This window comes from Mustela erminea, chromosome 10, assembly GCF_009829155.1.
Source record: "Mustela erminea isolate mMusErm1 chromosome 10, mMusErm1.Pri, whole genome shotgun sequence".
Classification (NCBI taxonomy): domain Eukaryota; kingdom Metazoa; phylum Chordata; class Mammalia; order Carnivora; family Mustelidae; genus Mustela; species Mustela erminea.
The window spans coordinates 93,915,067-93,939,756 of NC_045623.1; the positions used below are offsets into that span (position 1 = coordinate 93,915,067).

At 47.2% G+C, this 24,690-nt stretch overlaps 1 protein-coding gene and 1 long non-coding RNA gene across 4 annotated transcripts in view; both read right to left on the bottom strand.

Annotated features, from left to right (window-relative positions):
• LOC116567961 overlaps positions 1-20,200 on the bottom strand; it is a 37,446-nt gene extending 17,246 nt beyond the window's left edge. For all 3 annotated transcript variants that reach the window (XR_004276453.1, XR_004276454.1, XR_004276452.1), the window contains exon 1: positions 19,138-20,200. This is a non-coding gene — a long non-coding RNA (uncharacterized LOC116567961). The remainder of the gene's footprint in view (positions 1-19,137) is intronic.
• Positions 20,201-22,639: 2,439 nt separating this feature from the next.
• Positions 22,640-24,690, bottom strand: part of CDC42 (cell division cycle 42) — a 50,471-nt gene continuing 48,420 nt past the window's right edge. The window contains exon 6 of the mRNA XM_032303357.1: positions 22,640-24,157. Coding sequence (XP_032159248.1) covers positions 24,068-24,157 — 90 coding nt within the window. The 3' untranslated portion in view covers positions 22,640-24,067. The remainder of the gene's footprint in view (positions 24,158-24,690) is intronic.

The following is a 24,690-nucleotide window of genomic DNA, read 5'->3' on the forward strand; positions in this document are numbered from 1 at the left end:
AGGGGCCAGGAAGCAGCAGGAGCCACAGACTATAGGCTGGACCTAGCGGCCACTTGGTTCCAAGCAGCACAACAGGCTCCGAGGGAAGCGGTGGACAGTTAGAGGGCTGATGAAGTGAGGTGTCAGCTGCTGAGGCACCCCTGCCCCTGGGTACCCTGGGCACTGTATAAGAGTCCCCGAGAGAAAGCACCAGCAGCCCGGGCCTAGCCCCAGCCAAACCGGCAGGAGCACAGCCCAAACTTCCATGAGCAGGACACACACACAGCAAGACTTGTCCTGACCTCACTGCTGCTTCTCAAGAGGGCTCCCAACTCCCAGCGGAGCTTGTTGGAGGCCCAGTCTCCAAGCTGCCCCTTTAATGGGGCTCCAAGCTCCTGGTTTGAGATCTTGGGCTCTGGGATCCCCACGAGAGATTCTCAGACCCCAAGTCTTGGATCCAGGGTTCCATGTCTGAATTCAAAGTCCCAGACTGAGAATACGGGCTCTGGTAGAAACTCTCCTCCAGGCCTTGTGGTTTGTGCCTCCTGGTATTGGCTCCCTCACTAAAAGAGGGTCAACACCCTTGGCCCCCAGCCAAGCTCTCTGCTCAGTGTCCATCCAAGAAGGCCAAAACCAAGTGAGATGCTGCAGCCACACTGGAATGAGGGGTAATCTTGGGGCAGGCAGGCTCTGATGTGGATGAAAGCTGAGCCCACTAAGTGTCCCCACAGAGGCCAAGCTGGGCTCACTGCTCCTCAGGCAGTCTCTGTTCAGCTGTCTGCTCACTGCCAGGGAAAATGCTATCCCTCATTGGCAGAGGCCAGACCCAGACAAAGGAAGCAGGGGAGACCCTCCCCCTCCAGAGTCAGGGCAGAGCCACTCTACTCCACCCCCAAACCCTGTTGCCAGAACCAGGGGACTGGCAGGCCCAGGTTGGATGCTGGTATTAAAGATACTGTCCCTAGGATTAGAAGTAAGAGGGTCTGTGTCTATTCACAGGCTTCACCTCTCCACCTGCCTAGGGGCTCTCTCAAAGCTGCCCAGCCTGGGTTTCTCAAGGGTATAACCTCTGTAAAGCAGACTAGTCTAGGAAGCTCTGCCCAGCCCTACTGCTACCACCGCCAGCACCTCAAAGGCCAAAGGGACCCACAACCACAGGAAAATGGAGCTTCCTTGGACACACCTAGCTCCCAACCATCCCAAATAAAGAGGGGAGAACCAGCACATGCCTGATGTAGCCCACCCACTCTGGAAGCTGGCCAGAGGATCCAAGTCCTGCCCGAAACCCTCTCCACTAGTCTCCACAAAACAAAGATGATGTCCTCTGAGGCCTAGGGCTGGATAAGCCCCAGCTCTGGATGCTGCTACTCCCTCTGCTGCCCTACCCCATCTTCTAATTTTTATACTAGGCCCCTTGCCATTGTAACAGCCCCATGAAATAGTCTGATGCACGATAAAATGATTATTTCTTTATCTTGCAATTGTGAAAGTGTCTTTGTTTGCAGAAAAAGGAGGAGAGAGACATGGGAAAAGCAGATAACCAATTCATAGTCTAGATATGGGGACGCTCCTGGCCCTCTTTCCTTCTGAGTAACTGGTTTGATGGCCACATGGAAAGAAGCCACCTGCGTGCTGTCTGGAATCCCCTGTAACACAAGAGGCTCTACCTGCACGCACGCTACTTAAGCCTTGGCCAGACCTAAGGCCTCAGAATGCTTCTTGAGCACTGACAGAGGAACAAAGACTATGACAGAGGAGGGTCTGGTGAAGTGGGTGCCAACCGAGAAGGTAGGGAACAAATCAAGAAGAACTTAGTTCCTGCCAGGACACAGGAATCCAAGGCCTGTAGCTGGAAGTCTACTCCAGAATTGGAGCCTGGTCAGGATGAGAAGTCTGGATGGAAAACTCCACGTAACCCAAGTCAGAGCTGACGGGAAGACCCAAGGTGGCTTCGTGGGAATGTCAGTCTAGTGAAGTCCTCGTCCTAACCAAGGGGGCCGTGACCTGTCCTCCCCAGCCCCTGCCCCCCTGTAGCAAATTCACATGTCTGGGAGCAGTTAGGCAACTATACACTTGTTTTCCAAAAGTTTAGTGTCATATAAAAGGGCTGAAGCAAGTTCTTCCAGGAGAGCAGAGGTGCACACAGATTGGTGAAGAACTGGGGAAGGGGATAATGCAGGAAGGGAAGGGTCTAGGATATGGATGGAGAAAAAAGGACACCTTATTCCGAAATCAGGGTCACGTCAGAGAGAAAGGACCAGGTCATACAGGGAGTCCACGATGGCCAAGCAAAGAGGGTGAAAGGGCCCAGGCTTTATAATCAAACAGACATGGGCTGGATGGAGTCCGAGTGCTGTCACTTCTTCACTATATGGAAAATCGAGGAACTCACTGTTCCTCTCTGGGACTTATTTTCTTCATTTGTAATATGGGCCTGCTCCCCCTGCCTCAAATTCAAGTGAGGCTAAATAATAACAGAACCAGTTTCTTGGGGATGTTAAATCAAATCTGTAAAGCTCAACAAATGGCAGCTACTATTATAAATATTATTCCCTTTTCAGGAATGTCAGAGGCAGTTAAGGTGGCTCTAAAATTGAGGGGGCCAGAAGAGGAGATGGAACAGGAGGAAATCAGAGATAGTTGAGGGCTGAAGACAGGTGATCCTACTTTGGCCCCTTCCCCAAAATCAGAAACAGACAGATGTCTCAGGACAGAGATCCCAAGCCAGGAGACAAGAGAACCCATGGGGTCAGAATACCCAGGCAGCAGCAAGCAAGGCAATGGCAAGGCAGCCCAAAGCGCCAGCAGGAGAGGCCGAACCAAGTTCTCAGTATGGCTGAGAAGCAGAGCCAGGACCGGGAACAGGAGGAGGAAGGAATGTCAGAACTACAGGAAGCCTATATAGTGGGGCCCAGGGGCTCCGCCTACGAGCATGAAAGGCTTTCGGTACTCCCAAGCACTGTCAGCTCACGGAGAGCCGGTGTCCAGATCCATTCTCAACAGCTGTCTGTCTCACAACTCAGGCCTGAAGGTGTCTGGGAAAGCAGAGTGACCATGATAAAGTGGACCTCCTTCTCAGCGCCTGCTTGACAGCAGTGGCCCAAGAGCTGTCTGGGGAGACCAGGGCCAGGGTGTGAGATGGGTCTTGGGCCAAGGAAGGGCCAGAGAACACAGGCAGACAGAGGGTAGAAGGAAGTACAGGGTTCTGGGCAACTGAGAGGGGCTAAGAAAGCTGAGGAACAGAGTGAGGGAAAGCCAGAAGGTGGGAGGACAGACACAGAATAGAAACGGAGACGCACAAGGGGAGCACAGCGCTGAGGGACCAGAGGGCATCTCGGGCAGAGGAGCCCAGCAGCTGCCTGACAAAAGGAGAAACTGCTGAGCTTCAGAAGGCATCTGACTCCAGAAAGGGGGAGGGGGTCTAAGGGATGTGGGGGAAGGGGCGAAGTACGGCCTGGCCTGGCCCAGGCAATGACTTCATAGGCATCTCCCCCCACTCCTTCCTGAGCCGCCAGCCCTGGTGACCCCCTGCCCACATCTCAAGGGTCTAGGCCAAGCAGGCGCTGACAGGGGAGAGAAGGGGCCCTCCTGGGCTGGGCCCCCAAGCCTGGCATAGTGCCTGCTGGGGAGGAGGGGCCTAGAGGCCCAGCCCTTGTCAGCATCCCGGCCGGCACTTCGGAGGCAATTAGCAGCCCAGCTGAGCTAATCCCCCGCCTGGCGAGGCCAACACAAACAGGCCCAGGCCGGGTGCACACTCGCCTCCCTGTTTGCTGAGGGGCCCAGTGGTCCGCCAAGAATAACACCAATAACCCGGGGCCTTCTCTAGGTTAAGAGGAGGACCAGGGCTTGCTGAAGAGCTGACAGTGCCCGACAGAGCATACTCTGGCCAGGCGCCCTGGCTGCCCCAGAAAGGCAGCCACTGTTCCCAAGCCTTGGGCCAGCCGGGAAGAGGAAGCTGGACACAAGGAGCCATATACTCTGATTCAGCACCCATCCCCACCTCAACCCATGCCACCTGTGAGGGAGAAGGGCCAGCTCAGGCCTGTGCTGCCTTGGCCAGCCTGGCAACAGAGCATGCTGGACACAGGAGCCCAGAGGCAATTCAGACTTGCACCCTGCCCTCAAGGGGTTCACGGTCTAGTGAGAGACCACACTGTGTATGACCTTGGAGCAGGGCCAGTCTCTAGTCCCATAAGCAACACCCCCAGACTTATTAAGAAGGCTACGGTAGAAGCCCCACAACTGAGAAGAGCAAAGGGGACCCCAGAGAAAATAAAAACTGAGCTCCAGAAACTGATAAATGGGGGACACAGCACCAAGGGAGACAGGAGGGATCCAGAACAAACTCTGGCACAGACTGGTCCTGGACCAGGAATTACTAGACATAATTAGTTCAACCCAGCAACCACACTGGGAGAGCCCAGGCCCAAGACAAGACCCTACTCCTACCCCCCACTTCCTGATTCCACCTCCCAGCCTTCAGCAGGACAGCATCGCCTTTTTGAGCCAAACCTTCTATTCTCAGTTTGGTTCCTCACCTACCCAGGTTCTTCTGGACTTTGTAGCAACATCAAGAACTGCAGCCTCCTTGGAGCTTCCACTTGGGAAAAGTGACACAGCCTCCCGAGATGAGCCAGGCCCCTCAGGACACTGTGTCAACCATCAGAAAGAACCAGCACCATCGCTCACTGAGAATCTGCTGACTACAGGGTCATGTCCACACTAACCATCACCCACCAGCATTATCCCACAGCATGATTACAAGCAAGCAATGGAACATATGTATTTCCTATTGCATAAACCAGCTGAGAGGCCGGTGTGTGACTTAACCCCATTTCACGGATAAGGAGACTGAGACCCACAGAAAGAAGAGACTTGCGTACAGCCAGGGCCCACGCCTTCAGGCTCCTAGTCAGGATGTAGTGTGTCACCAGGCCTCTTCTCTAATCCCACAACCATCTCCACCTTCCCTCACCCCACTGCTGGCCTAGATTGACCTTTGACAGTCCTGGCCCAAAGGGCCTCAGAGCCTTGATTGAGCCCAGCACTCCCCACAAAGCAGCATTATGTCTCTGGCTGGGCTAAGGTCAAGTCTATCACTCTGCTGGAGACCTACACATTGCTCTGTAGGTTCCATGCCCCAGCTTTCCCTGGGGCAGAGAGTGAGGAAGGCTGCAGTCACACTGCCAAGGCTGACAAAGCCAGAGCCGGCAACAGCAGCCCAGCCCTGGCTGGTGTGGCGGAAGGTATAGGTCTGGTGCCCAGCTCCCCAGACAGGCTGTTGGGTTCCTAACCACACCCAGAAGGGGCTGAGAATCCACAGCCTGAACTCTCTCCGGAGTATTCCCATGCCTCCTCTAGAACACCTAACCTGGACCAAGGTATAGAAGATGGTATAGAGGGCTCCTCATCCCCTTCAGTTCAGACAAAAAGGGAGGTATTTTTCAAAAAGATCTTTTACTAAGAAACTGAAGAAAAGCAAACAGACCGTAAGCACACAGAAACCAATGGATTGGGGTGCCTGGGTGGCTCAGTGGGTTAAAGCCTCTGCCTTCAGCTCAGGTCATGATCCCAGGGTCCTGGGATCAAGCCCCACATCGGGCTCTCTGCTCAGCAGGGAGCCTGCTTCTCTGCCTACTTGTGATCTCTGTCTGTCAAATGAATAAATAAAATCTTTAAAAAAAAAAAAAAAAAGGAAGCCAGCAACCAGAAGATTCCAAGGCAGAACTTAAAACAGCCCCTAACCAGACCCCTGTAGATGCCGCCTCTCTCTCCCTTCCCGCCACGTGCCGTCTCTCCCAGCCATCAGGACCCCGGGTGTCACTCTAGCTCCACTGCTGACAGCCTGGGGAATGTGAAGCAAGTTAAAACCTCTGAATCTCATCAGTTAAAGAGAGGTGAGGACAATGGCAGAGCCAAAGTGGACCCAGTTCTGATTCCAAAGCCTCTACTCTACACAGCCCCCACCGCAACCATGTCATTCTGGAGAACCAACTGCAACACTGAATGGGGTGATACTAACGTTTGTCATCAGCCAGCACCTGGCTCTTTCTTGAAGACAGAGGGAAACTGTGTGCTAGGCTGAGAGGACAGCAGTTTCCTGGCCCCAGAAGGGTGCAGTGACACTCCAGTGTGCTGGGTCTCTCTTCTCCTGGGAGTCTTTCTATCCCTTCTCCCTCCCTTCTCCTGCAGCCTGGGCCGCCTCCTCACCACCATCCCGGACAGCGGCTGGAGCCACCTGGGAAGCTTCAGGGATGGCTGATGGTTATCGCGGCCAGGACAGGGCGAGTTGCTGCCCCTCTGATTCATCACAGAGCTGGAATAAATCCAGAAGCGACCAAGAGGATGCAGGGCTGCTGCGAAGAATTCAGACTGCTTCAGTCTGGGAAGAGGGAGGCTGAGAGAGAGGGTAGCTCAGTCACTCATCAGAGGGGGTTTCGGGGAGGGAACTTTAGACTCATTCCTCAGAAGAGCAGGCACAGTGTGGTGCCAGAAGCCTGAGCACCAAAGTTGCACTGATCTGGGAATGAGTCTCCTCAGGCCTCTTGTGAGCTGGGTGACCTCAGATAAGTTAACCCCCAACAGTCCCCACTGCCCCTCCCCCCATGCCATTTCTAAGGCTACTGTGCGAAATGAAGTGTAATATAGACAGTGCCCAGTCAACAGTGGCCTGGCCCATTACCCACGTCTGCCGTAGGACATGCACGTTCTCCTTCCCACCGGGCCAGGTAGCACAGCCATACGTGTGATGAGAGCAGCCCCCCCACCACACACACCCCACCCCTGTCTGCTCTCAGGCACCCACCTGCAACCACAGCAAGAGTCAGTGGGACAGGAGGGCCCCAGTATGGTGGCGAGAGAAGCAGCTTACTCCCCTCCAACTTGCTCTCAAGCATCAGAACCCCCCTGTCTAGCCTGCCCAGCAGAAGTATCAGTTCATTAGCAAGAAAGGGGTTCTCAACGTTTAACCTACACCTCTTGCCTTTAGAAACAAAACCCTCACGTTATTACCTCCAGCTGACATTTTAAAATAAATCTGGTATCTAACATAAGCCTTTCAAACTACATGTTATTTGTCTACCCCGGGGGGGGGGGTTCAGTGCTTAAAAGCCCTGGAGTCATGTAACCCCAGCTTTACCACATCCTAGCTGTGTACCATGGGTAAGTCATTCCACCTGCTTCCTTGGTTAGAAACTGAGCTACTGTGTAGATAAAGCACGAAAAGCACTTAGCTGCCTGTCACACTGCTGGTACCAGGCTATTAAGCTAGCACTATTGCTGTGGACATCACAGAATGCTCCTGTGGCCACTCCCTCGCCCACGATTCCAAGCCTGGCCAAGCCAGATGTTTCAGGGTGGAACCCCCGACTTCCGCTGGGCAGAGGACACACTTTACAGAAAAACAGGCGGGCACCCCTTTTGCAGATCTGCGCTTCCCGTGAAGTACACGGCACACAGGGCCACACACACTACTGCTTACACTTTCATATCCTCCTTCTCAGACTGGGAGCTCCCGCAAGGTGGGATCCAGATCCTCTATTTTAAATGGGCAAGGAGGGGCAGGGAAGCTGTTGTCGGCCATCACTAAGTAAGTTTTCAATGAACCAATACAGAAAATTATGCAATGCAGCCATCTGCTGAGCCCCAGACAGGCTCGAGGCGGACTACCTGAGGGCAGACTGCGCTGGAGCAGGCGCACAAGTGAACACCACAGCTCTGCAGCTGTTATTCTGCACTCCCTCTCCAGAACAAGAGAGGCAAACAGACGAAACCATCTTCATCTACCACTATGCCTGGATTGCAGGACCCCGCTCCCCTTTCAAGGCCCCAGAGAAGAGCCTCAGCCGGGGTCCAGAGTCCTGGTCCCTGTGCAAGGCCTCCCCGGAAGGCCAGCCCACAAGGCCTCATTATAAATGGTGCCCTGGACAGCCATCTGACCCACTGTCTCCTGGTCCTCTCATCCCCGCGTTCCTGAAGCCTCAGCCAAAGACAACAGTGTAGACTCATTTCTTTGGGGCCCAGAGCAGAAGGCTCCCCAGCACCTGGGAGCAGCTGGAAGTTGGAACTCAAGGACTCATCGCCGCTGGTCTCCCCATCGCGTGCCAAGTGCATCTATAAACAACCCTTCTCAGTGGCTCCATGCAGCTGTTCCCAAGGGGACACAAGGGAGAGAAAACAGCTAGAATCAGGGAAGCCCATGGCTTACAAGTCAGATCTGAGCCAGGCAGAGCTTGGTCTGGAAGATGCTCCCTGGGTACAGCCAGACCTGCGCTGCTGGCCCTGTGCCTAGAGTCTCAGATGGTTCCATCACTGCCCAGCATTGCCGCCCCGTGCCAGGCTGCTGGGACCCCCAGAGGCATGGGGCCCATGTCACACTGCTGTAGGTCCCACTGTTTTACAAGCTGGCGGAGAAAGAGCTTGCTGGGGCGGAGATGCCTGGATGCTGGGCTGTTATGCGTGATCCTGTTTGCTATAACACAGCCAGACATTCCTAGGACCTGGAATCGCGCCGAGGCCGTGGAGCTAGCTTTCCCGGCCATATATCTCCAGGCGGGGGACAGGCCTGAGACATCTGAGATAATAAAGACATGATTGTCTCAGCCCTGGGGCTTGTCTCCCCTTTGTCCCAGGGCCCAGCAGCCAACACGAAGTTTAAAGACATCATCCCCCTTCTCCTGGGAAAGTACAAATGCACCAGATTCTATCGCCCCTGGGGTGAGCTTCCCAAGAGCTAGGCCTGGGATTCCTGCTCTCAGCTCACCAGAGCAGAAAGCAACCAAGGGTCCATCCACTGGCAGCACCCAGGAGACTACAAGTAACTCGGATGCATGAGAGCCACTCGGGGACATGCTTCTCTGTGTACGCATCTCTGACTTCCCCCCAGCCCTACAACACAGCAACTGTGCTGCTTTAGGGATGAAGACACTGAAGCTGAGAGAGGTGCATGGACTCATCAGAAGTCACAGCTGTTCGATGGCACAGATGGTCTGAAACCCAGATCTGTTCTACTCCAAAGCCTGCAACTTCCTTAGTAGCTCTAAAATTCCCCGCACACACGCTTTCACATGTTGCTGCTTCCCCAGAGTCCTACTTTTCAACTCCACTGGGAGAGGCTTACCCTTCAACATCTGAAGGGAAAACTTCAGATGACTGAAGCAAAATGCAGGCTCCTTAATCTGCAAACCATGCCGCCGCCGCTGCCAACCTGGTCCCCAGTGAATCACGCCCACCTGAGTATGACCACGGGAGAGCCAACAACCTGCCCAGCGGCCCGGAGCTTCACAGAAGGAAAATGGACGGCAGAGGTGCTAAGGAGGAACCTTATCCATTTTGTGAATTTGTGCAATGTCAGTCCTAGCTCTCCTAATCACAGAAGCCACTTGGTAGAAAAGGGGCACCATCCACAATGAGGGAGGGGCTCAAGCAGAGAGGAGCACTGGCCTCCAAACCAAAGGCTCTGCTTCCATCTGTGAAATCTTATAGAAGCTGAACTCTACGCCAGTTTTCTCACTTGTAAAATAAACACCTGCTCTACTTGCCTCACAGGCTTCTTGGAAGAAGAAAATGAGATGGCATTATGACCCGTGCGTATTTCTTCCCCTGCTGGATTCTTCGGCACTCCTGACTGCCCCCTCTTCTCCCTGCCTCTCTCCTGTGCAGTCATCTGAACTCACTAAGTGCTTCACACCGTGCTGGATATACGGACAGCCTCATACGCAGGTTAAGAAAAGATGACCGAAACATATGAAGATTAGACAGTAGGAGACCAGAGCCAAATGCTTGCCACTGAATGGCTGAGGCCAGGCCACAGTCTGTTTTAAGCTTCAACCTGACCAAGTCCTCTGAGCTACAGAGCCTCAGGACCAGAGGTGTAGCCTGCCCCCCCCCCCCCCCCCCCCGCTGCTTCACACTTCCATCTGCCCACAGGAAAGGACATGGGCCACATGATCTTTGAAGGCTACCTTCCAGCCCAGAAGCCCATCAATCTGCCTCTCTCTACTTTTTCCATCCTCTACTTAGGGGCCCTTGCAAACTGGGGAGCCTCAATTCTATTGGATATAAAAGTTCCCTCCCTGGGGGCAAAAGCGGGAGGAGGGGGGAAGAAACCAGTCAGTAGAAAATCTTTCTGAATAACCCAGGAAAAAGCTGAAGATTCCCCTCGCTCACCCTTCCTGGCCATCTAGGCTCAGAACTGTGAGAAAACGTGGAGGTCATCTGGCCTAATGGCCCAGTCCCAATGTACGCCTTTAAGAGGACTTCTCTGCTTGCATACATTCCAACCAACCTAAATCTTCTCCACAGCTCTGAAGTAAACCAATTCCCTCCAACGCCCAACCCACACATGAACATTTCACACTTCCTTGGCAGCCTAAACTTGATTCTGCTGCTTGGAGGGACAGAATGTGTCTGTCCATAACAAAAGATATCTACAAGCTCCCCAAACACAGAGTCTACACCAAAGCTTGGCTCATGATCCGATTTTTTTAAATGGGGAGAATATAGACTGATGCTTGGTGAACTGGAAATCACGATCACTGGCTCTGGAAGGTAGTAATGGTTCTAAGAATTACAGTACAGGTTAACGATATGAGTGACAAATGACTGTGGGCAGTGGGCTCTTTTCCCAGCAATTTGAAAGTTTGTACTTTTTTCCCAGGGGCAATGAGAAAGACAGAAATTCAAGAAACCTTTCTAAGTCCCAGGCACACAACCAATCTGACATTTCTTGCTATTTTTCTGCCATCTAGTGGCTCCTCTGGAGCATTACAAGTCTACCTCTGGCCATTTTCCTCTGGCCATCCCTCCATTATCTTCCTAAATAACAGTACCACTTAGCCAGTCAAGCATTATGCTGGGTGCTTCACTTGCATTACTGCTACTCTTCCAAAGACTGCATGATGGGCATTAATTCCATTTTTCAAATAGGAAATCCAAGGCTCACAGAAGTAAAGTCACGTGTCCAGGGCTGCACTGAAGGTCAGTGGAAAATGTGCTACCTAAGTCCATCTCCATGCCCTTGCATTGTTACTGCTTGTCCTGGAGGAATGAAGGCCCCAAAACTAAAGATAATCTCAGCTTCTCCACAAATCGCTATGTGCTTCAAGCTCCTCACAGTTGGCTACCCTTAAGCAGATGACAGCACAGCCTCCTCCAGCCCCAGGATACACTGGGCACAGCAGTGAGAATTTCATCTGAACACTGGAAGGCCACCAAAATTTCTCCATCTGAATACTGGAAGGCCAATCAATTTCTCCATCTGAATACTGGAAGGCCACACAAAAAACATACACACAATTGTTCACAGAAGTACTATGCGTAATAGCAAACCCAAAGGCAGAAACAACTCAAGAATCAATCAACTGATAAATTATTTAGAACAGACTGTATATCCATACAATGGAACAAGTCATAAAAAGGAATGAAGTTCTGATATATGCTAAAATATAAAGAAACATTATGTTAAATGAAAGAAGCCAATCACAAAAGACCACGCATTGTGTGATTCCGTTTATATGAAATTTTCCAATTTCTACAAATTTTCAAATTTTCTACAGCAAGAGAAAATAGGCCAGTAGTTGCTTAAGGATGGAGAGACTGGAGGCAGGGGAGGAGGGTTTAGGAGGTGAAAGCTAAAGGGTATAGGGAGGGTTTCTTTCTGAGGTAAAGAAGGTAAAGATGCTCCAAAATATATTGTGGTCATAGCTGCGCAAGTCAGTGAATATATTAAAAAAAAAAAAAAAGAATTATTATACATCTTAAGTGAATTGTACGGTATGTGGATTGTATCTAAATAAAACTGTTGCACCCCACACCACCCCCAAAACAGTGAGGGCTGGGCTAAATAACCTCCAAAGGTCCTTCCAGGTTGGCCCTTCAATGGACGGAGCCATCTATCGTTGGCAGTCCCAGCACTGGTAACTTGGTCTGAACCACTCAAACTCCTATTAAGACTAGTCCCATCAAAGGCCACCTGAGAAAATTTGCTCCACGCCCTTCCCTCAAGCCCCTGGGCAGCCTCTGTCTCCAAGAGGTGGCCACTCTGTCTTCCAACCTTAAGATAGCCAAACCTCAGGCATCTACACACCCAATGACTCTAGGAAAGCAAAACAGAACAGATGTAGCCTGCCTCTAGTTCTGGTCTTTTCTCCTTTTACAGAGGTCTTCCTAAATTTAGTGTGACTCCTGCCTAAGCTCAACCTTTCTAAGAATATTCATTCACACTTGGGGGGCCGGGGGGTGCTGTGCAGCACTATGGCGGGAAGCCCATTGGCTCTGGAATCAGATGGATCTGGAGCTGAATAATGGTTTCATCTTTTTTTTTTTTTAAGATTTTATTTATCCATTTGACAGACTGAGGTCACAAGTAGGCAGAGACAGAGGGAAGCAGTCTCCCCGCTGAGCAGAGCCTGATGCAGGGCTCGATCCCAGGATCCTGAGACCATGACCAAGCCAAAAGCAGAGGCTTAACCCACTGAGCCACCTAGGCACCCCGGTTTCATCATTTTGAAGCTCTGGCTAGAGCAAGTTCCTGAGCCTAAATTTCCTGAAAAATGGTTATAAATAAGCTCTCACTACTGTTATGGAAACAGCATGTGTTATCATTTGGGGATCATATCACAAGTCAGACCACTGTTCAAGACATCAGAAATACACCCTCGTCCTGTGAGCCCTAGCTTAGTAACCGAATATTCTTTGAGACAACCTACTGGAAAGCACCCCCTAACTGATTATTCCCCTCACTTTACAGTCTTCCAAGCACTTGAGTAGAGAGTATGATGGCCCTATAAGCTGTGCGGCAAAACTCCATCATGTCTGCAGATTTCCCGTTTTACTGTAACGTATTAAAAACTAAGTTTGGTACTCCTCACTAACAAGAACTGCTCATCCAGTCATTTAAAAAATGGGTATCCTCTGGGGCACCTGGATGGCTCAGTTGGTTAAGCGTCTGACTCCTGATTTCAGCTCAGGTCATGATCTCGGGGTTGTGAGATCAAGCCCTATGACCGGCTCTGATCTGGGCATGGAGCCTGCTTAAGATTCTCTCTCTCCCTCTTATCCCCACACCACCACTCTCACTCTCTTTCTCCCTCTCAAAGAAAAAAAAAATAGAAGTGAGTATCCTCTTTTGTTAAACAGGAACAAAGTCCTACATTGTATATACTGTTCCAGGTTGGTTCTGCCACTAAATGTGGTATATGTGACTTTGAGTAAGTACCCTCTATAACCTTAGATCTCTTCTAGGTATAAAAGATCCACCCTAAAAACATGTGATCCCTAATACCGATCTGTTTAACAATCAATCAAGCAATTCATCTAAGTAAGGTAGGAAAGAGGTCTGTAACCAGAAAAATGCTATCAGGTCAGACTAGCCACTCACTAAATTTTTATCCATATATATTGGTACCTTACTACCAGACCCGCTCTCTGTGCGCTCTAACTTTTCTCTTTCTACAAGACTCAAAATGGACTTGTCATCGTTCTTTTAAAAAACTCCTGAGAGGCGCCTGGGTGGCTCAGTTGGTTCAGCATCTGCCGTCGGCTCAGGTCATGATCCCAGGTCCTGGAATCAAGTCCCCCAAGCCAGCTTTTCCCTCTACCTGCCCCCCACATCACTTACGATCTCACCCTCTCTCTCAAATAAATAAAATCTTAAAAAAATAATAATAATAATAATAATAAATAAACTCCTGAGGAGGTAAGTATTACTGTTATCCTCACAAGGAAAATATCAAAGTGAAATAACTCAGCCAAGATCACACAGCACATAAACAGTGGATATAAGATTCAGACACAGGCAGTCTGGCTCTAGAGTCCCTGTTCCTAATTATTCCTCTATACTGCCTGCTGCAAAACAGACAAGATATAAACAAATGTTCCCTGAAATGAGCAAACACCAATGAGCAAATCACACTCGGTGACTTATCATTTTGTAACACAATAACATAAAACTGATGCTTTTCTATGCGAATTCCCTAACAGACCAATCTTTGCCCTTTGTCTGACTGTATGTTCGCTGGGGGGTTGAAGATATGTTACCCGCTAATCCTTATAACAACTCTGCAAAAGGTTAGCAGGTATTATCAGCTCAAGTTAAAGACATGTCAATCAAGACTGAAAAGTTAAAGCAGTTTGTTCAAACACAGGTAGTGACAGAATCTAATTCAAATTTATATCCCTCTACTCCAAAGCATGTATGTTTTTCTTACTATTCAATATTCCTAGATACCTTAATATGAAACTAGCACTAGAATGACTCTCTGAAACATAAACAAGAGCAAAATGTTCTATCTGCTTTATATAGAAAGTGGAAAATGCCAGGGTACTAAAAGAGAGGTACCTGTAAAAGCATCTAGTTTCACTACCGAATTCTATTAATGCTTGGATCGTACCGGTACACCCAGAAGAAAGTGATACCTAAGAGAGGGAAGTATGGTGTCTGCCACTCTTAAGAACCTTTATTTATCCTACAAGCAAAAACTCAGTCAGTCTTTATTGGACATTACAATATATTAAAGCACTACAGACTGAACCAAACTTTAGAATCTCTCAAATATATCAATGAAAAGCTAATTCTTAAAGACTCAATAGTCTATTTGTATATTTCATATACAGGTTTCACAGATTTTTATTAACTACCTGCCAACAACAAAAAATTCTTAAAGCTGTAGAGATGATCCTGTACCAGTGATGTTCACATCTCTTGGCAGAGCCCTAGAAGGCCCACAGAGGGGCACAAAGCATGAGCATCTGCACTGGGGAGAAAGAAGCAGTGGGAGAGGAAAAACTGCTTGCCTGGCTTCAACCCCAGCATCTCTGTTCCACAGGACACCTTTTTATTCCCCTCACAGCGCCCTCTCTTAAGATTTTATTGGGAAGAAAAGAGGTTTACTGATAAAAAGACACAAACCAAAAAGGAACAGAAAAGCAGTTTTATCTACAAATGGGGAAACTGAGACCCAAAGACGTACAGCAACCTGTCCAAGGAAACTGCTGCCCAACTAGAACCTGGGTTTCCAACTCCTAATCCGGAGAATTATATTAGTATCATGGGAGAAACGGAGAGAACATCAAACACCGTAAAGAAAGCTAAATGCAAAAACAGGACTCCATTTGAGTCACGCTACCCTTACCAGGGGCCAAGATCCCTGCGGGCTAGGGAAAGACTGGTCTTAGAGCACACTTGCATCTAAGATGGGGAAATTTCTGCAAACTCAGCACCCCCTGAGGTGAAGTCATTCTCACATGAGGCAAGTGAAGAATTCACAGTGCCTGCCCACCCCTCACCAGCTGCTAAGGGATGCACAGAACTCCCCAGCAGCGAAACAGTTGTGAAGCCCTCGAGTTATGGAGGAAATGGGGCAGCTCTTCAGGGAGTTAGAGATTCAGAATCAAGCCCAAAACCTCTCTCCCATCAGACAAATGCAGACCTTCCAAAGCTTTACAAAGGAGATCCAGGAAACTGGCAATGAGGCTCCACTGTGGGTCTGGAGCTCCAAAGGGCCACCCAATCACAGAGTTGGTTTAAAAGATGAGAGGTAAGGGAGAGTAAGATATACTCTCGCACTACCTGAAAGTCTTCTCCTGTTCCTAGCAGGGGGACTGAGGGCCCCTCACTTTATAGCAGCCTAAGACCCAGAAGCCAGCAGAGTTTTCTGGCCCTAGTTTGAAGAGAACTAATGAGGATGAGGATGACAATGGCGATGATCCCTTCAATCCATTCCACTGACTGCCTAGCACCTCCTACTTGCAAGCACTGTGCTAAACGCTTTACACAGTGTTTCATGCAACCCTCATAACTCAGGGGTAAAGTTTGGTATAGCTACTTCCATTTCACAGAGAAGAATGCAAGGCTCAGAAGGTTTAGGTTACTTGACTAAGGTCAAAAGATCAAGTTAGTGACAGAACCAGAACTCAAATCCAAAGCCAGTTATGCATTTTTTAGCACACAACGCCAAGCTGTTTAACCTCAGTCTTGCCATCTGACAAATGGTACCATCTGTCCCACCTCCCCTACGGGGCTGTATTAAGGATCAAGTGAAATCACTAATACAAACATGCCCTGAGGTTTCCGAGTCTACCACCTAAACTCCAGTATGAAAACCCCTGACCTTTGTGGAGGAAAGATGGAGGACAGAATCCCAATCACCTCACTTTATTTGAGTCAAGCTAATGAGATTTTGTGACCTAATAATGAGGTTCCTTTCTCCTACCAATCAGGCCCATATTAAATATATGGAAAACAATGGTGCTATTCTGAAGGCCATCCTGTGGGATGGTAAGGAGAAGAAGGAAAAGGTGTCAGGTTTCAGAACCAGCACTCCCATCATTGCCACGGCCCTGGGCATTCACTAAGGTCCAGCTTTCTCATCAACAAACTCTGCCCTGTCCACTCATAGGATGCTATAATGAAAAAAAAAAGGGCAGTTGAACGGCTGGAACTTTTCTCTTTCTGTATGTAAGACTCAACATGATTTGTCATCCTATTTTTAATAAACTCTTGAGGAGTGCCTGGGTGGCTCAGTCACTTAAAGCATCTGCCTTCAGCTCAGGTCATGATCCCAGGGTTCTGGGAGCAAGTCCCACTTTGGGCTCCCTGCTCTGAATTCTTCCCATTGCAGTGAAAATCTGGTAGCTGTTAGTATTTTCATAGCACTTTTGCATTTATGAAATATGTTCACCTACATGATCTCATTTAGTCCTCACACTCAGCCCCAAGATGTAGATATTACCATTATTCCTCATTTACAGATGAAGCAAATGGAGCTTAGGGAAATTCACTGACTTATCCAAGATCACGTGGATGGTAAGGCTGGAGTCAAGACTCAGGGCAATTATTTTTCTAAAGCAGACACCATCCTGAATTTTAAATTCTGATTGACTATATAAAGCCTCTGGCTAACCCTTAAAAGCCGCTCCTAGACAATTCAGAGTCTCCCCCATCCATCAGTGTACTGACTCAGCCTCTACTCCCTTCTACCTAACCATCTTCTGCCCACACTTCTGCCATCTATAAAAACCCCATAAGGAGTGGTGTCCAGATAGTAGGTACAGTAGTGCACTATAGATTCAACTGCCAGTTTTAACTTAAATTCACCACTAGGTGGAGCTAATCTCAACAATCCAAGAAGCTCATGGATTAGCACACTGGAACAGAGCAGCGGGGCCAGAGTAAAAAGTAGCTCAATAAATAGATGGCACAGTACTGGCACAAGCTTGCCCACCTTTTTGAGGCTATGTCCCAGTAGCCCATAATCAGGGAGTTAAGAAAGAACTGTGCTTATGGCTCAAAAGCACTGAATATCTGCAAAGCCCTCTCCAACTCCTTCCCATTGAGAAGACTGGCCACGTTTACAGCTCAACCACAAACCAAGACACAGAAACTAAGACCCTATCCAATCAAGTGTTAAGTCATCAATACCAAGCCAGAACGCAAAGGGCCACCACTTGTTTACTCACTCAGACTTAGATCAATCCACCCAGAACTAAATATTCACTGACCAAAGGGGGAACCTACACCCCGCCAAAAAAGGTCTGACAAAAGCGTGCACATGCATGCAGTGGCAGGGGATGACACACACAAAGGACATCTACATAATAGGAACAAAGGAACCTTGACCTTGTTTTTAAGTTAGCAAGAGACTTCATCTCCTACAGGTCTAATTTATTAGGCTGTTGGAATAACTTCAATTTTATACTCATTTCTAGTACTAACTTTACACTATTTGGTTCAGAGTACTCTCTGCACTGGAATATTCATGAGGGGAATGAAAAAGAGACCCACCACCAGTGAAGCTACACTTGTCTTGAAATTATCAGAGAAATAAAGCTGCTTACATTCTAGGTTTGAGATAGAAAACCATAGTTCATCTCTAAACTCAGGTAACTGCTCTCTCTCACACTACTGTCTAAGAAATGTAATTACTTGGGCATCTGCCCAAACTATCTCAGTGCCAGTTCACCAATAAATTATATGACCGCGAACTCTCTACATGTTCTTTCCTGGTTAAGGAGTCAAGAACTGAATGCTGGTTGGAACCACGAGTCTGGAAAATCTCATTCCTCAAAGAACAGTTAAGCTGAAGACTTGCGACACAAAATTATTCTAAAATTCATGTCAGATATAAATGAAACCTTAAGAAATCATTTAGTGACATCTTTCTCAAACCTGGAGGAACACTAAAATAATGTGATGAGATTTAAAGAAGTGATGCCCCTCAAAACATAATTTGAAAAAAACAATTTAAGTGATAAAATTAAGTGACCCTATCTCCAGAGACTGCCTAAAATGACCTCAGGCATTATTTTCATTTTTTAAAAAACTAGTTCCCTAAGTAACATTCACACAACCAGAGTGAAGAATCACTGAGGTGGGGCATCTGTGTGGCTCAGGCAAGCTACTCAGGTCATGGTCTCTAGGTCCTGGGACGGAGCGCCCTTCACGTTCCACACGCAGCAGGCAGTCTGCTTGAGATTCTCCCTCTCCTCCTCCCCCCACCATGAAGGAAGGAAGGAGAGAGTGAGCCACTAAGGTGTGCACTGGTCCCCAAACATATCTAACCAAGGTTCTAACTGGGAAGCTTTTAAAAACTGAATTGATTCCCAGGCCCCACTCCATACCTATACATTCAAAATCTCAGAGGAATCTTTCAAGTTTCCCACTAATTACTGACCAGCCAGCCAACAGACTTGCCCTTAAGGCCCCAATAATGACTAAATGCATAATTATGTTACAGATAAAGAGCCTAGGAGACTGAAAGCTACCTGCAAGCTGGGTTAGGGCTGTCCTGCTGCAGTATCTCCAGTGCCCAGTATGGAAACAAGCCTTCTGACGAACGTGTGCACACAGCCAAGACTTTTACTTTCTTGATAGCCATTCCAAGGGCGATGAGATCAAATGGTTATTCAAAAAAACTATCAAATTTGCAAGGAAAATTCCAAGTAGAAGACAGGATCCCCATCTATTTTATTCTCTGCTTTATCTTCAGGGCCTTATTAAGTGCTTTTTCGAAAAAAAAACTACTTTTGAATTGAAAGAATGAATGAATGAATGAATGAAGTGGTACAGATTAGGCTTGACTATACGGAATCTTCTGCACAGTGAAATATGAGAAATTAAATGCGCTTGACCTTGCACCCCCTTTGGCTCACCAGACTCACCATGAGAAGTCCGCTCTTAGATAGCTACTGCTTTCTGGACAGGCTGCAGCATGAGAAGCTTGGAGCCAACGTGAGCCAAAGCTGAAACCTGGAGGCAAAGCCCAACTGACCCATCAGTGAGAGAAAAATAAGCTTGTGGTATAAGCCAGAGGGTTGGGGTGGTTTGTAATACAGTACTAAGCAAAAGCTAAAGAAATGAGGCTTAAGAAAATGAGAGGGCATTTGGGAAAAAACTCCCAAGTAATATACTATATAAATTTTAAAAGTATTCAAATAGTTCCAGAAAGAAAATAGTAAGTTAAGGTTTTCTCTTGTTCTATGTTGTTAAAGGATCACTGTCTAAAGTTGGGGGAACTCAGGGTAAGGCCTACAGGTAACAAGGACATGTGAATTAGAAATGTGATTTCAAGCTACTTCCTTCACATGTCATTCAAAGTTATGCTAACCAGGAAGAACTCAGCCTCTCCTCCCAAAAGATAATCAAGTTCCACTTCCCCAAAGGTTACACACTAATCTCTAACAGCGGGTCAGCTGCACCCAGGGGGACTATGTTCCAATCCTCCTCAAGAAGCAGGACCCTTGCGTACCAGAGTCTCTTAGCACTGTGTACTAACTAACTAATAATAATATCAAAATGGGAGTAAAAGAAAAAAAATAGTCCAAAATAAAAAAAAGAAAATAGTCCAAATCTAACAATGAAGAAAAAGATAGACCATTATTTTTATCCATCCTATGATGATAGCAATTACGATACTAGAGGGTTTAATGACAGCTTTTCAAAACAAAACAAAACAAACAAAACCCAAAAAAACAAAAACAAAAAAATACTACTACATTAACTGCACAAATTTTAAGAGGTATTCAGACTACAACAGGAAGATGGAGGACAAATGCACCTTGGAATGAAGGAAATACTGCAACTAGTGCTTTCACATCACCATTCTCCCTTTCCCAGTAGAATATGCTCCCCTACCAGCATATGATCCAGCTCCAAGGGGCGCCTGGGTGGCTCAAGGGGATAAAGCCTCTGCCTTCAGCTCGGGTCATGATCTCAGAGTCTTGGGATCGAGCCCCACATCGGGCTCTCTGCTCAGCGGGGAGCCTGCTTCCTCCTCTCTCTCTCTGCCTGCCTCTCTGCCTACTTGTGATCTCTCTGTCAAATAAATAAATAAAATCTTTAAAAAAAAAAAAGATCCAGCTCCAAGGGTACAATTTTAACAAATTACTGAACCTATTTCGAAGACCTAAAGTAAAACACCTGGTATTTTAGAACACCAGCGATATATTAGTATCATATTAGCCTAATTGTGTATTTTGCCACAACCCAATAAGCCTGCTGAGGACTGTTTCAGATAATCCTTTTCCAAACTCTAGATGATACTCCCTGAGTAGTATGAATCACTAAGCCAAGATAATGGACAAGTCTGTTAAGTCAAACAGAAAACAGTATTTTTTAATAGAAAAACAATATTAACTTCATCCATTTCCTACCCATGTTCTTCTGATACATGAAAGTCAAATTAAAAATATTTAATTAGAGGGGGCACCTGGGTGGCTCTGTGGGTTGAAGCCTCTGCCTTCGGCTCAGGTCATGATCTCAGGCCTTGGGATCGGGCCCCATGTCAGGCTCTCTGCTCAGCAGGGAGCCTGCTTCCCTTCCTCTCTCTGCATGCCTCTCTGCCTACTTGTGATCTCTGCCTGTCAAACGAATAAATAAAATCTTTAAAAATAAAATATTAAAAAATAAATATATATTTAATTAGGGATGCCTGGGTGACTCAGCTGGTTAAGCGTCTGACCCTTGATTTAGGCTCAGGTCACAATCTCAGGGTCATGAGATCGAGCCCCGTATCGGGCTCCACACTCAGAGAGGTATCCACTTGAGATTCTCTCTCTCTCTCTCCCTCTCCCCACCCTCCATGGCTAATGTTCTCTAAATAATTAAATACACAAACAAACAAGCAAACAACTAAAATCTTTATAAGAAAATATTTAGTTAGAAAACTATTAGCTTAACTCAATCCCCTTGTCTTTGTTGCTCTTCTGATGTATGGTTATTTCGCTGACACAACCATGTGACCTTTATTTCACTCATTCACTCTTGAAATCATGTACCATCCAGTGACTACTTTTAGAACCATCTCTCATGTGTCAAACGCTACTCTAGGCCAGGGACACAGCAATAATCAGGATGGACCTATGTGCCACTATAGTAAGAACAAGGGATTTACAGCCCCTGCTCCCTAGGATCTCAGAACACAATCCCGGTACCTCTCCCTGGCATGGTCAACAAGGAATAAGAAACATTGGTTAAAACGGTAATGCTTAGGGGCGCCTGCGTGGCTCAGTTGGTTAAACAACTGCCTTCGGCTCAGGTCATGATCCTGGAGTCCCAGGATCGAGCCCCGCAGCAGGCTCCCACCTCCACAGTGAGTCTGCTTCTACCTCTGACCTTCTCCCCTCTCAGGCTCTCTCTCTCAAATGGATAAATAATATCTTTTAAAAAATAAAAAATAAAAAAACAGTAAAGCTTAGAGATCAGCTTCTTCTTAACACCTTCCCAACCAAGCCATGCAGCTTAGCTCCAGCATAGCACAGAATCAAGCCAAACATGATTCCACTTAGAAAAAAACCACCAAAATGAGGTTATGCTGTGCCAACAGCTCTTAGTTTCTAAGACTCTCCTACAGATCAGTACAATTCCCTTAAGGTAAATGAATCATTCCTGTCACCTAAAGAAAATCTGTCCCATATTCAGATTCACAGCACAGAATCTGGAACCTGATGGAAGCAGTCTGGGTAACAATCTAGGAGCAATCGTTCTCCAACTTGGCCGTGTTCTGGAAATACATGGAAAGCCTTTAAAAACCCATTGCTCAATAAGCAACAAAGCCTGAAAAGCATGAATACAGAAAACTTGAGGGAAAAACTGGTTGTTTTCCAACTAACCAATGGATGAGAGAAATATGCTGTCACTGCTTCCCAACAAGAGCAGTGAGCTTCCTGGGCATCACCTTCACTAAGGACTGCTATGAACCCACTTTGGTCTTTTTCTTTTTTTTTTAAGATTTTATTTATTTATTTGACAGACAGAGATCACAAGTAGGCAGAGAGGCAGGCAGAGAGAGAGAGTGAGAGGAGGAAGCAGGCTCCCTACCGAGCAGAGAGCCCGACGCGGGGCTCGATCCCAGGACCCTGGGATCATGACCAGAGCCGAAGGCAGAGGCTTTAATCTACTGAGCCACCCAGGTGCCCCGAATCCACTTTGGTCTTAAAGAAAAGGGGTCTTTGCGGGCTACCTGCCAATCTTAGGGAAGAAGGCACAAACCTGAACATACTGAGGGGAAACCATCACCTCAAACGGAAGGCCAGAAAAGGAAATACATAAAAAAAAAAAAGCTTTAAAATCTTATCCCAAAATGTGTTAGATTAAGAGTCAACTTCCCACTCCTAAGTATCTAAAAAGAGGCGGAGGGAAAAGAACAACCCCCAGGCTGGCTTGTGAAGGGTTTTGTTTGTTTGTTTAATACATCTGAAAAGAATGCATATACAAAGAACTGAGACATGAGAAAGCATTGGTTCGACACTAATGAATCTACAAGAATTAGGATTTGGGGAAGGTGGAGAAAATTACCTAAACATTTTTAAAAATTGGAAACTGCAACGAAGGTAAGTGAATAAAATCCCTATTAACACTTATGAAGAGTCTTCATAAGACTCCATGATTTTTTTATTAAACTAGAGAGCCTTAACGAGCTACTCCAGGGTTCCTCATAAGTAAAACAGAAATAAGGGGATTCCCCTGACTGGTCCCCATGTTGTTAAATGTTCTCCCCACCCCCCCCACACCCCCAGCTTCTTCATGAAGCAGGTCTCCATCCTCCCCACTTGAAAGAGGATGTGCATCATTCCACAGACATCTGTCTCCTAGCGCCACCCCTCAAATTTCCTCAATTTACCAGGTCTTCAGCTGTGTTCTAGGAACACTACATCATACACTATTAGGCTGGACATTTCTATGCTAAGCATATAAGACAATGACTGACAGGGGGAAAAAAAAGTTTTTTAATTACGTACTCAATCCATTTGGTGTATTTCAAAAGGTGCAATACTTTTCTTCATTTATCAGTGAAAGAAGTTAGAAATTAACTTCAAAAAAAAAATCAGCACATGGCAAACAAATTTCCTTGAAAGTCACAGTCACATATATAGTGCATCCTAGAAAAGAGGAGGGGCAAGACAGGTTCCACCCACTTTCATGAGTTTCATCAAATACTGGACCTACTCAAGGGTGGAGAGAAAAGGCAACTTTCAAAAAGGAGTATGTTATTAAATGAGGCATTTACTATACTCCTTCCTAAGAGCACCAGGTGGGGAACAAGTTTTCTAAACTAGATCTAGGAAGTGGAATGTGGAATCAATCAGTCCTCCTCCCCTTAAGGGCTATCCGATGGTTAATGAATTTAAAAAACATAACTAAATAAAAACAAACCCCACACACACTCCCCGCACCCCACCCCACCCCCGCAAAAACAAAAACAAAAACAAAAAACCCTAAATGTCCCAGATCATTCTCCAGAGTGGATGGAGCCCGGGAGCAGCTTCAACAACCCAAATTAGTCTGTTACAGAGTCATCACAAGCATGCCTTGCTTTTAAACAAAAAAAAAAAAATTTTTTTTGAAACAACAAAACATAAACTAGTACTAATCACTTTTCTGACAATACACAATTACTCAAATTAACTAGTACTGAGAGGGGGAAGGGGACCATACCTACGGGCCTTGTCTCACACGAGTGCATGTGGGTAGGTGCAGGGCATTTGTCATTATTGCAAAAACGAATTTTAATCTTTAATCTTTAGTTTGATTTAACATTGCTTTTAGTATGATGCTGACACCAGCTGTGCGGAAAGGGCTCTGGAGACACGTTCATAGCAGCACACACCTGCGGCTCTTCTTCGGTTCGGGAGGCTCCAGGGCAGCCAATATTGCTTCGTCAAATACATTCTTTAGGCCTTTCTGAAAAGGGGTAGAAAGAAAAAAATGGGCAGTCTGATTTTCAGTATAATGAAGCTGAAGATCAAATTAAAAACATTCAAGCCCCCAAGAGCCGGCAAAGAACGAAATGCTAAGAACAACTCTGAATCTCGACACAATCATCACACTTCACCAAGTTTTGTCCAGGCAGGACACTGGAAGGATCCAGCAATTCAGGAGCAGAGGAGTGGATATTCATGAATGAGACAGTGGTCCTTTGAGAAAGCTTTTTGCAGACCAATGTATGTCACAAGAAGCAAACAAGCCACATGTGTCACTTGCTCATTCAATGAGTTGTGTAATATGCTGCTGAAACATTTTACATAAACACAAGGGCAGCAGCTCTGCATTCCAATGAAACAGCGGAGTATGGAACAGGACCAAGAGCGCCGGCAGCGGGCAGTGGCATCCTTGTTACATGGAAGGCGCAGGCAAGGATGGAGAGCACGGCCACCGCAGCTGAGTCAAAGACCTTCACTCTGAACTCCCTGCATCCCACCAATCAGACAGAGCCA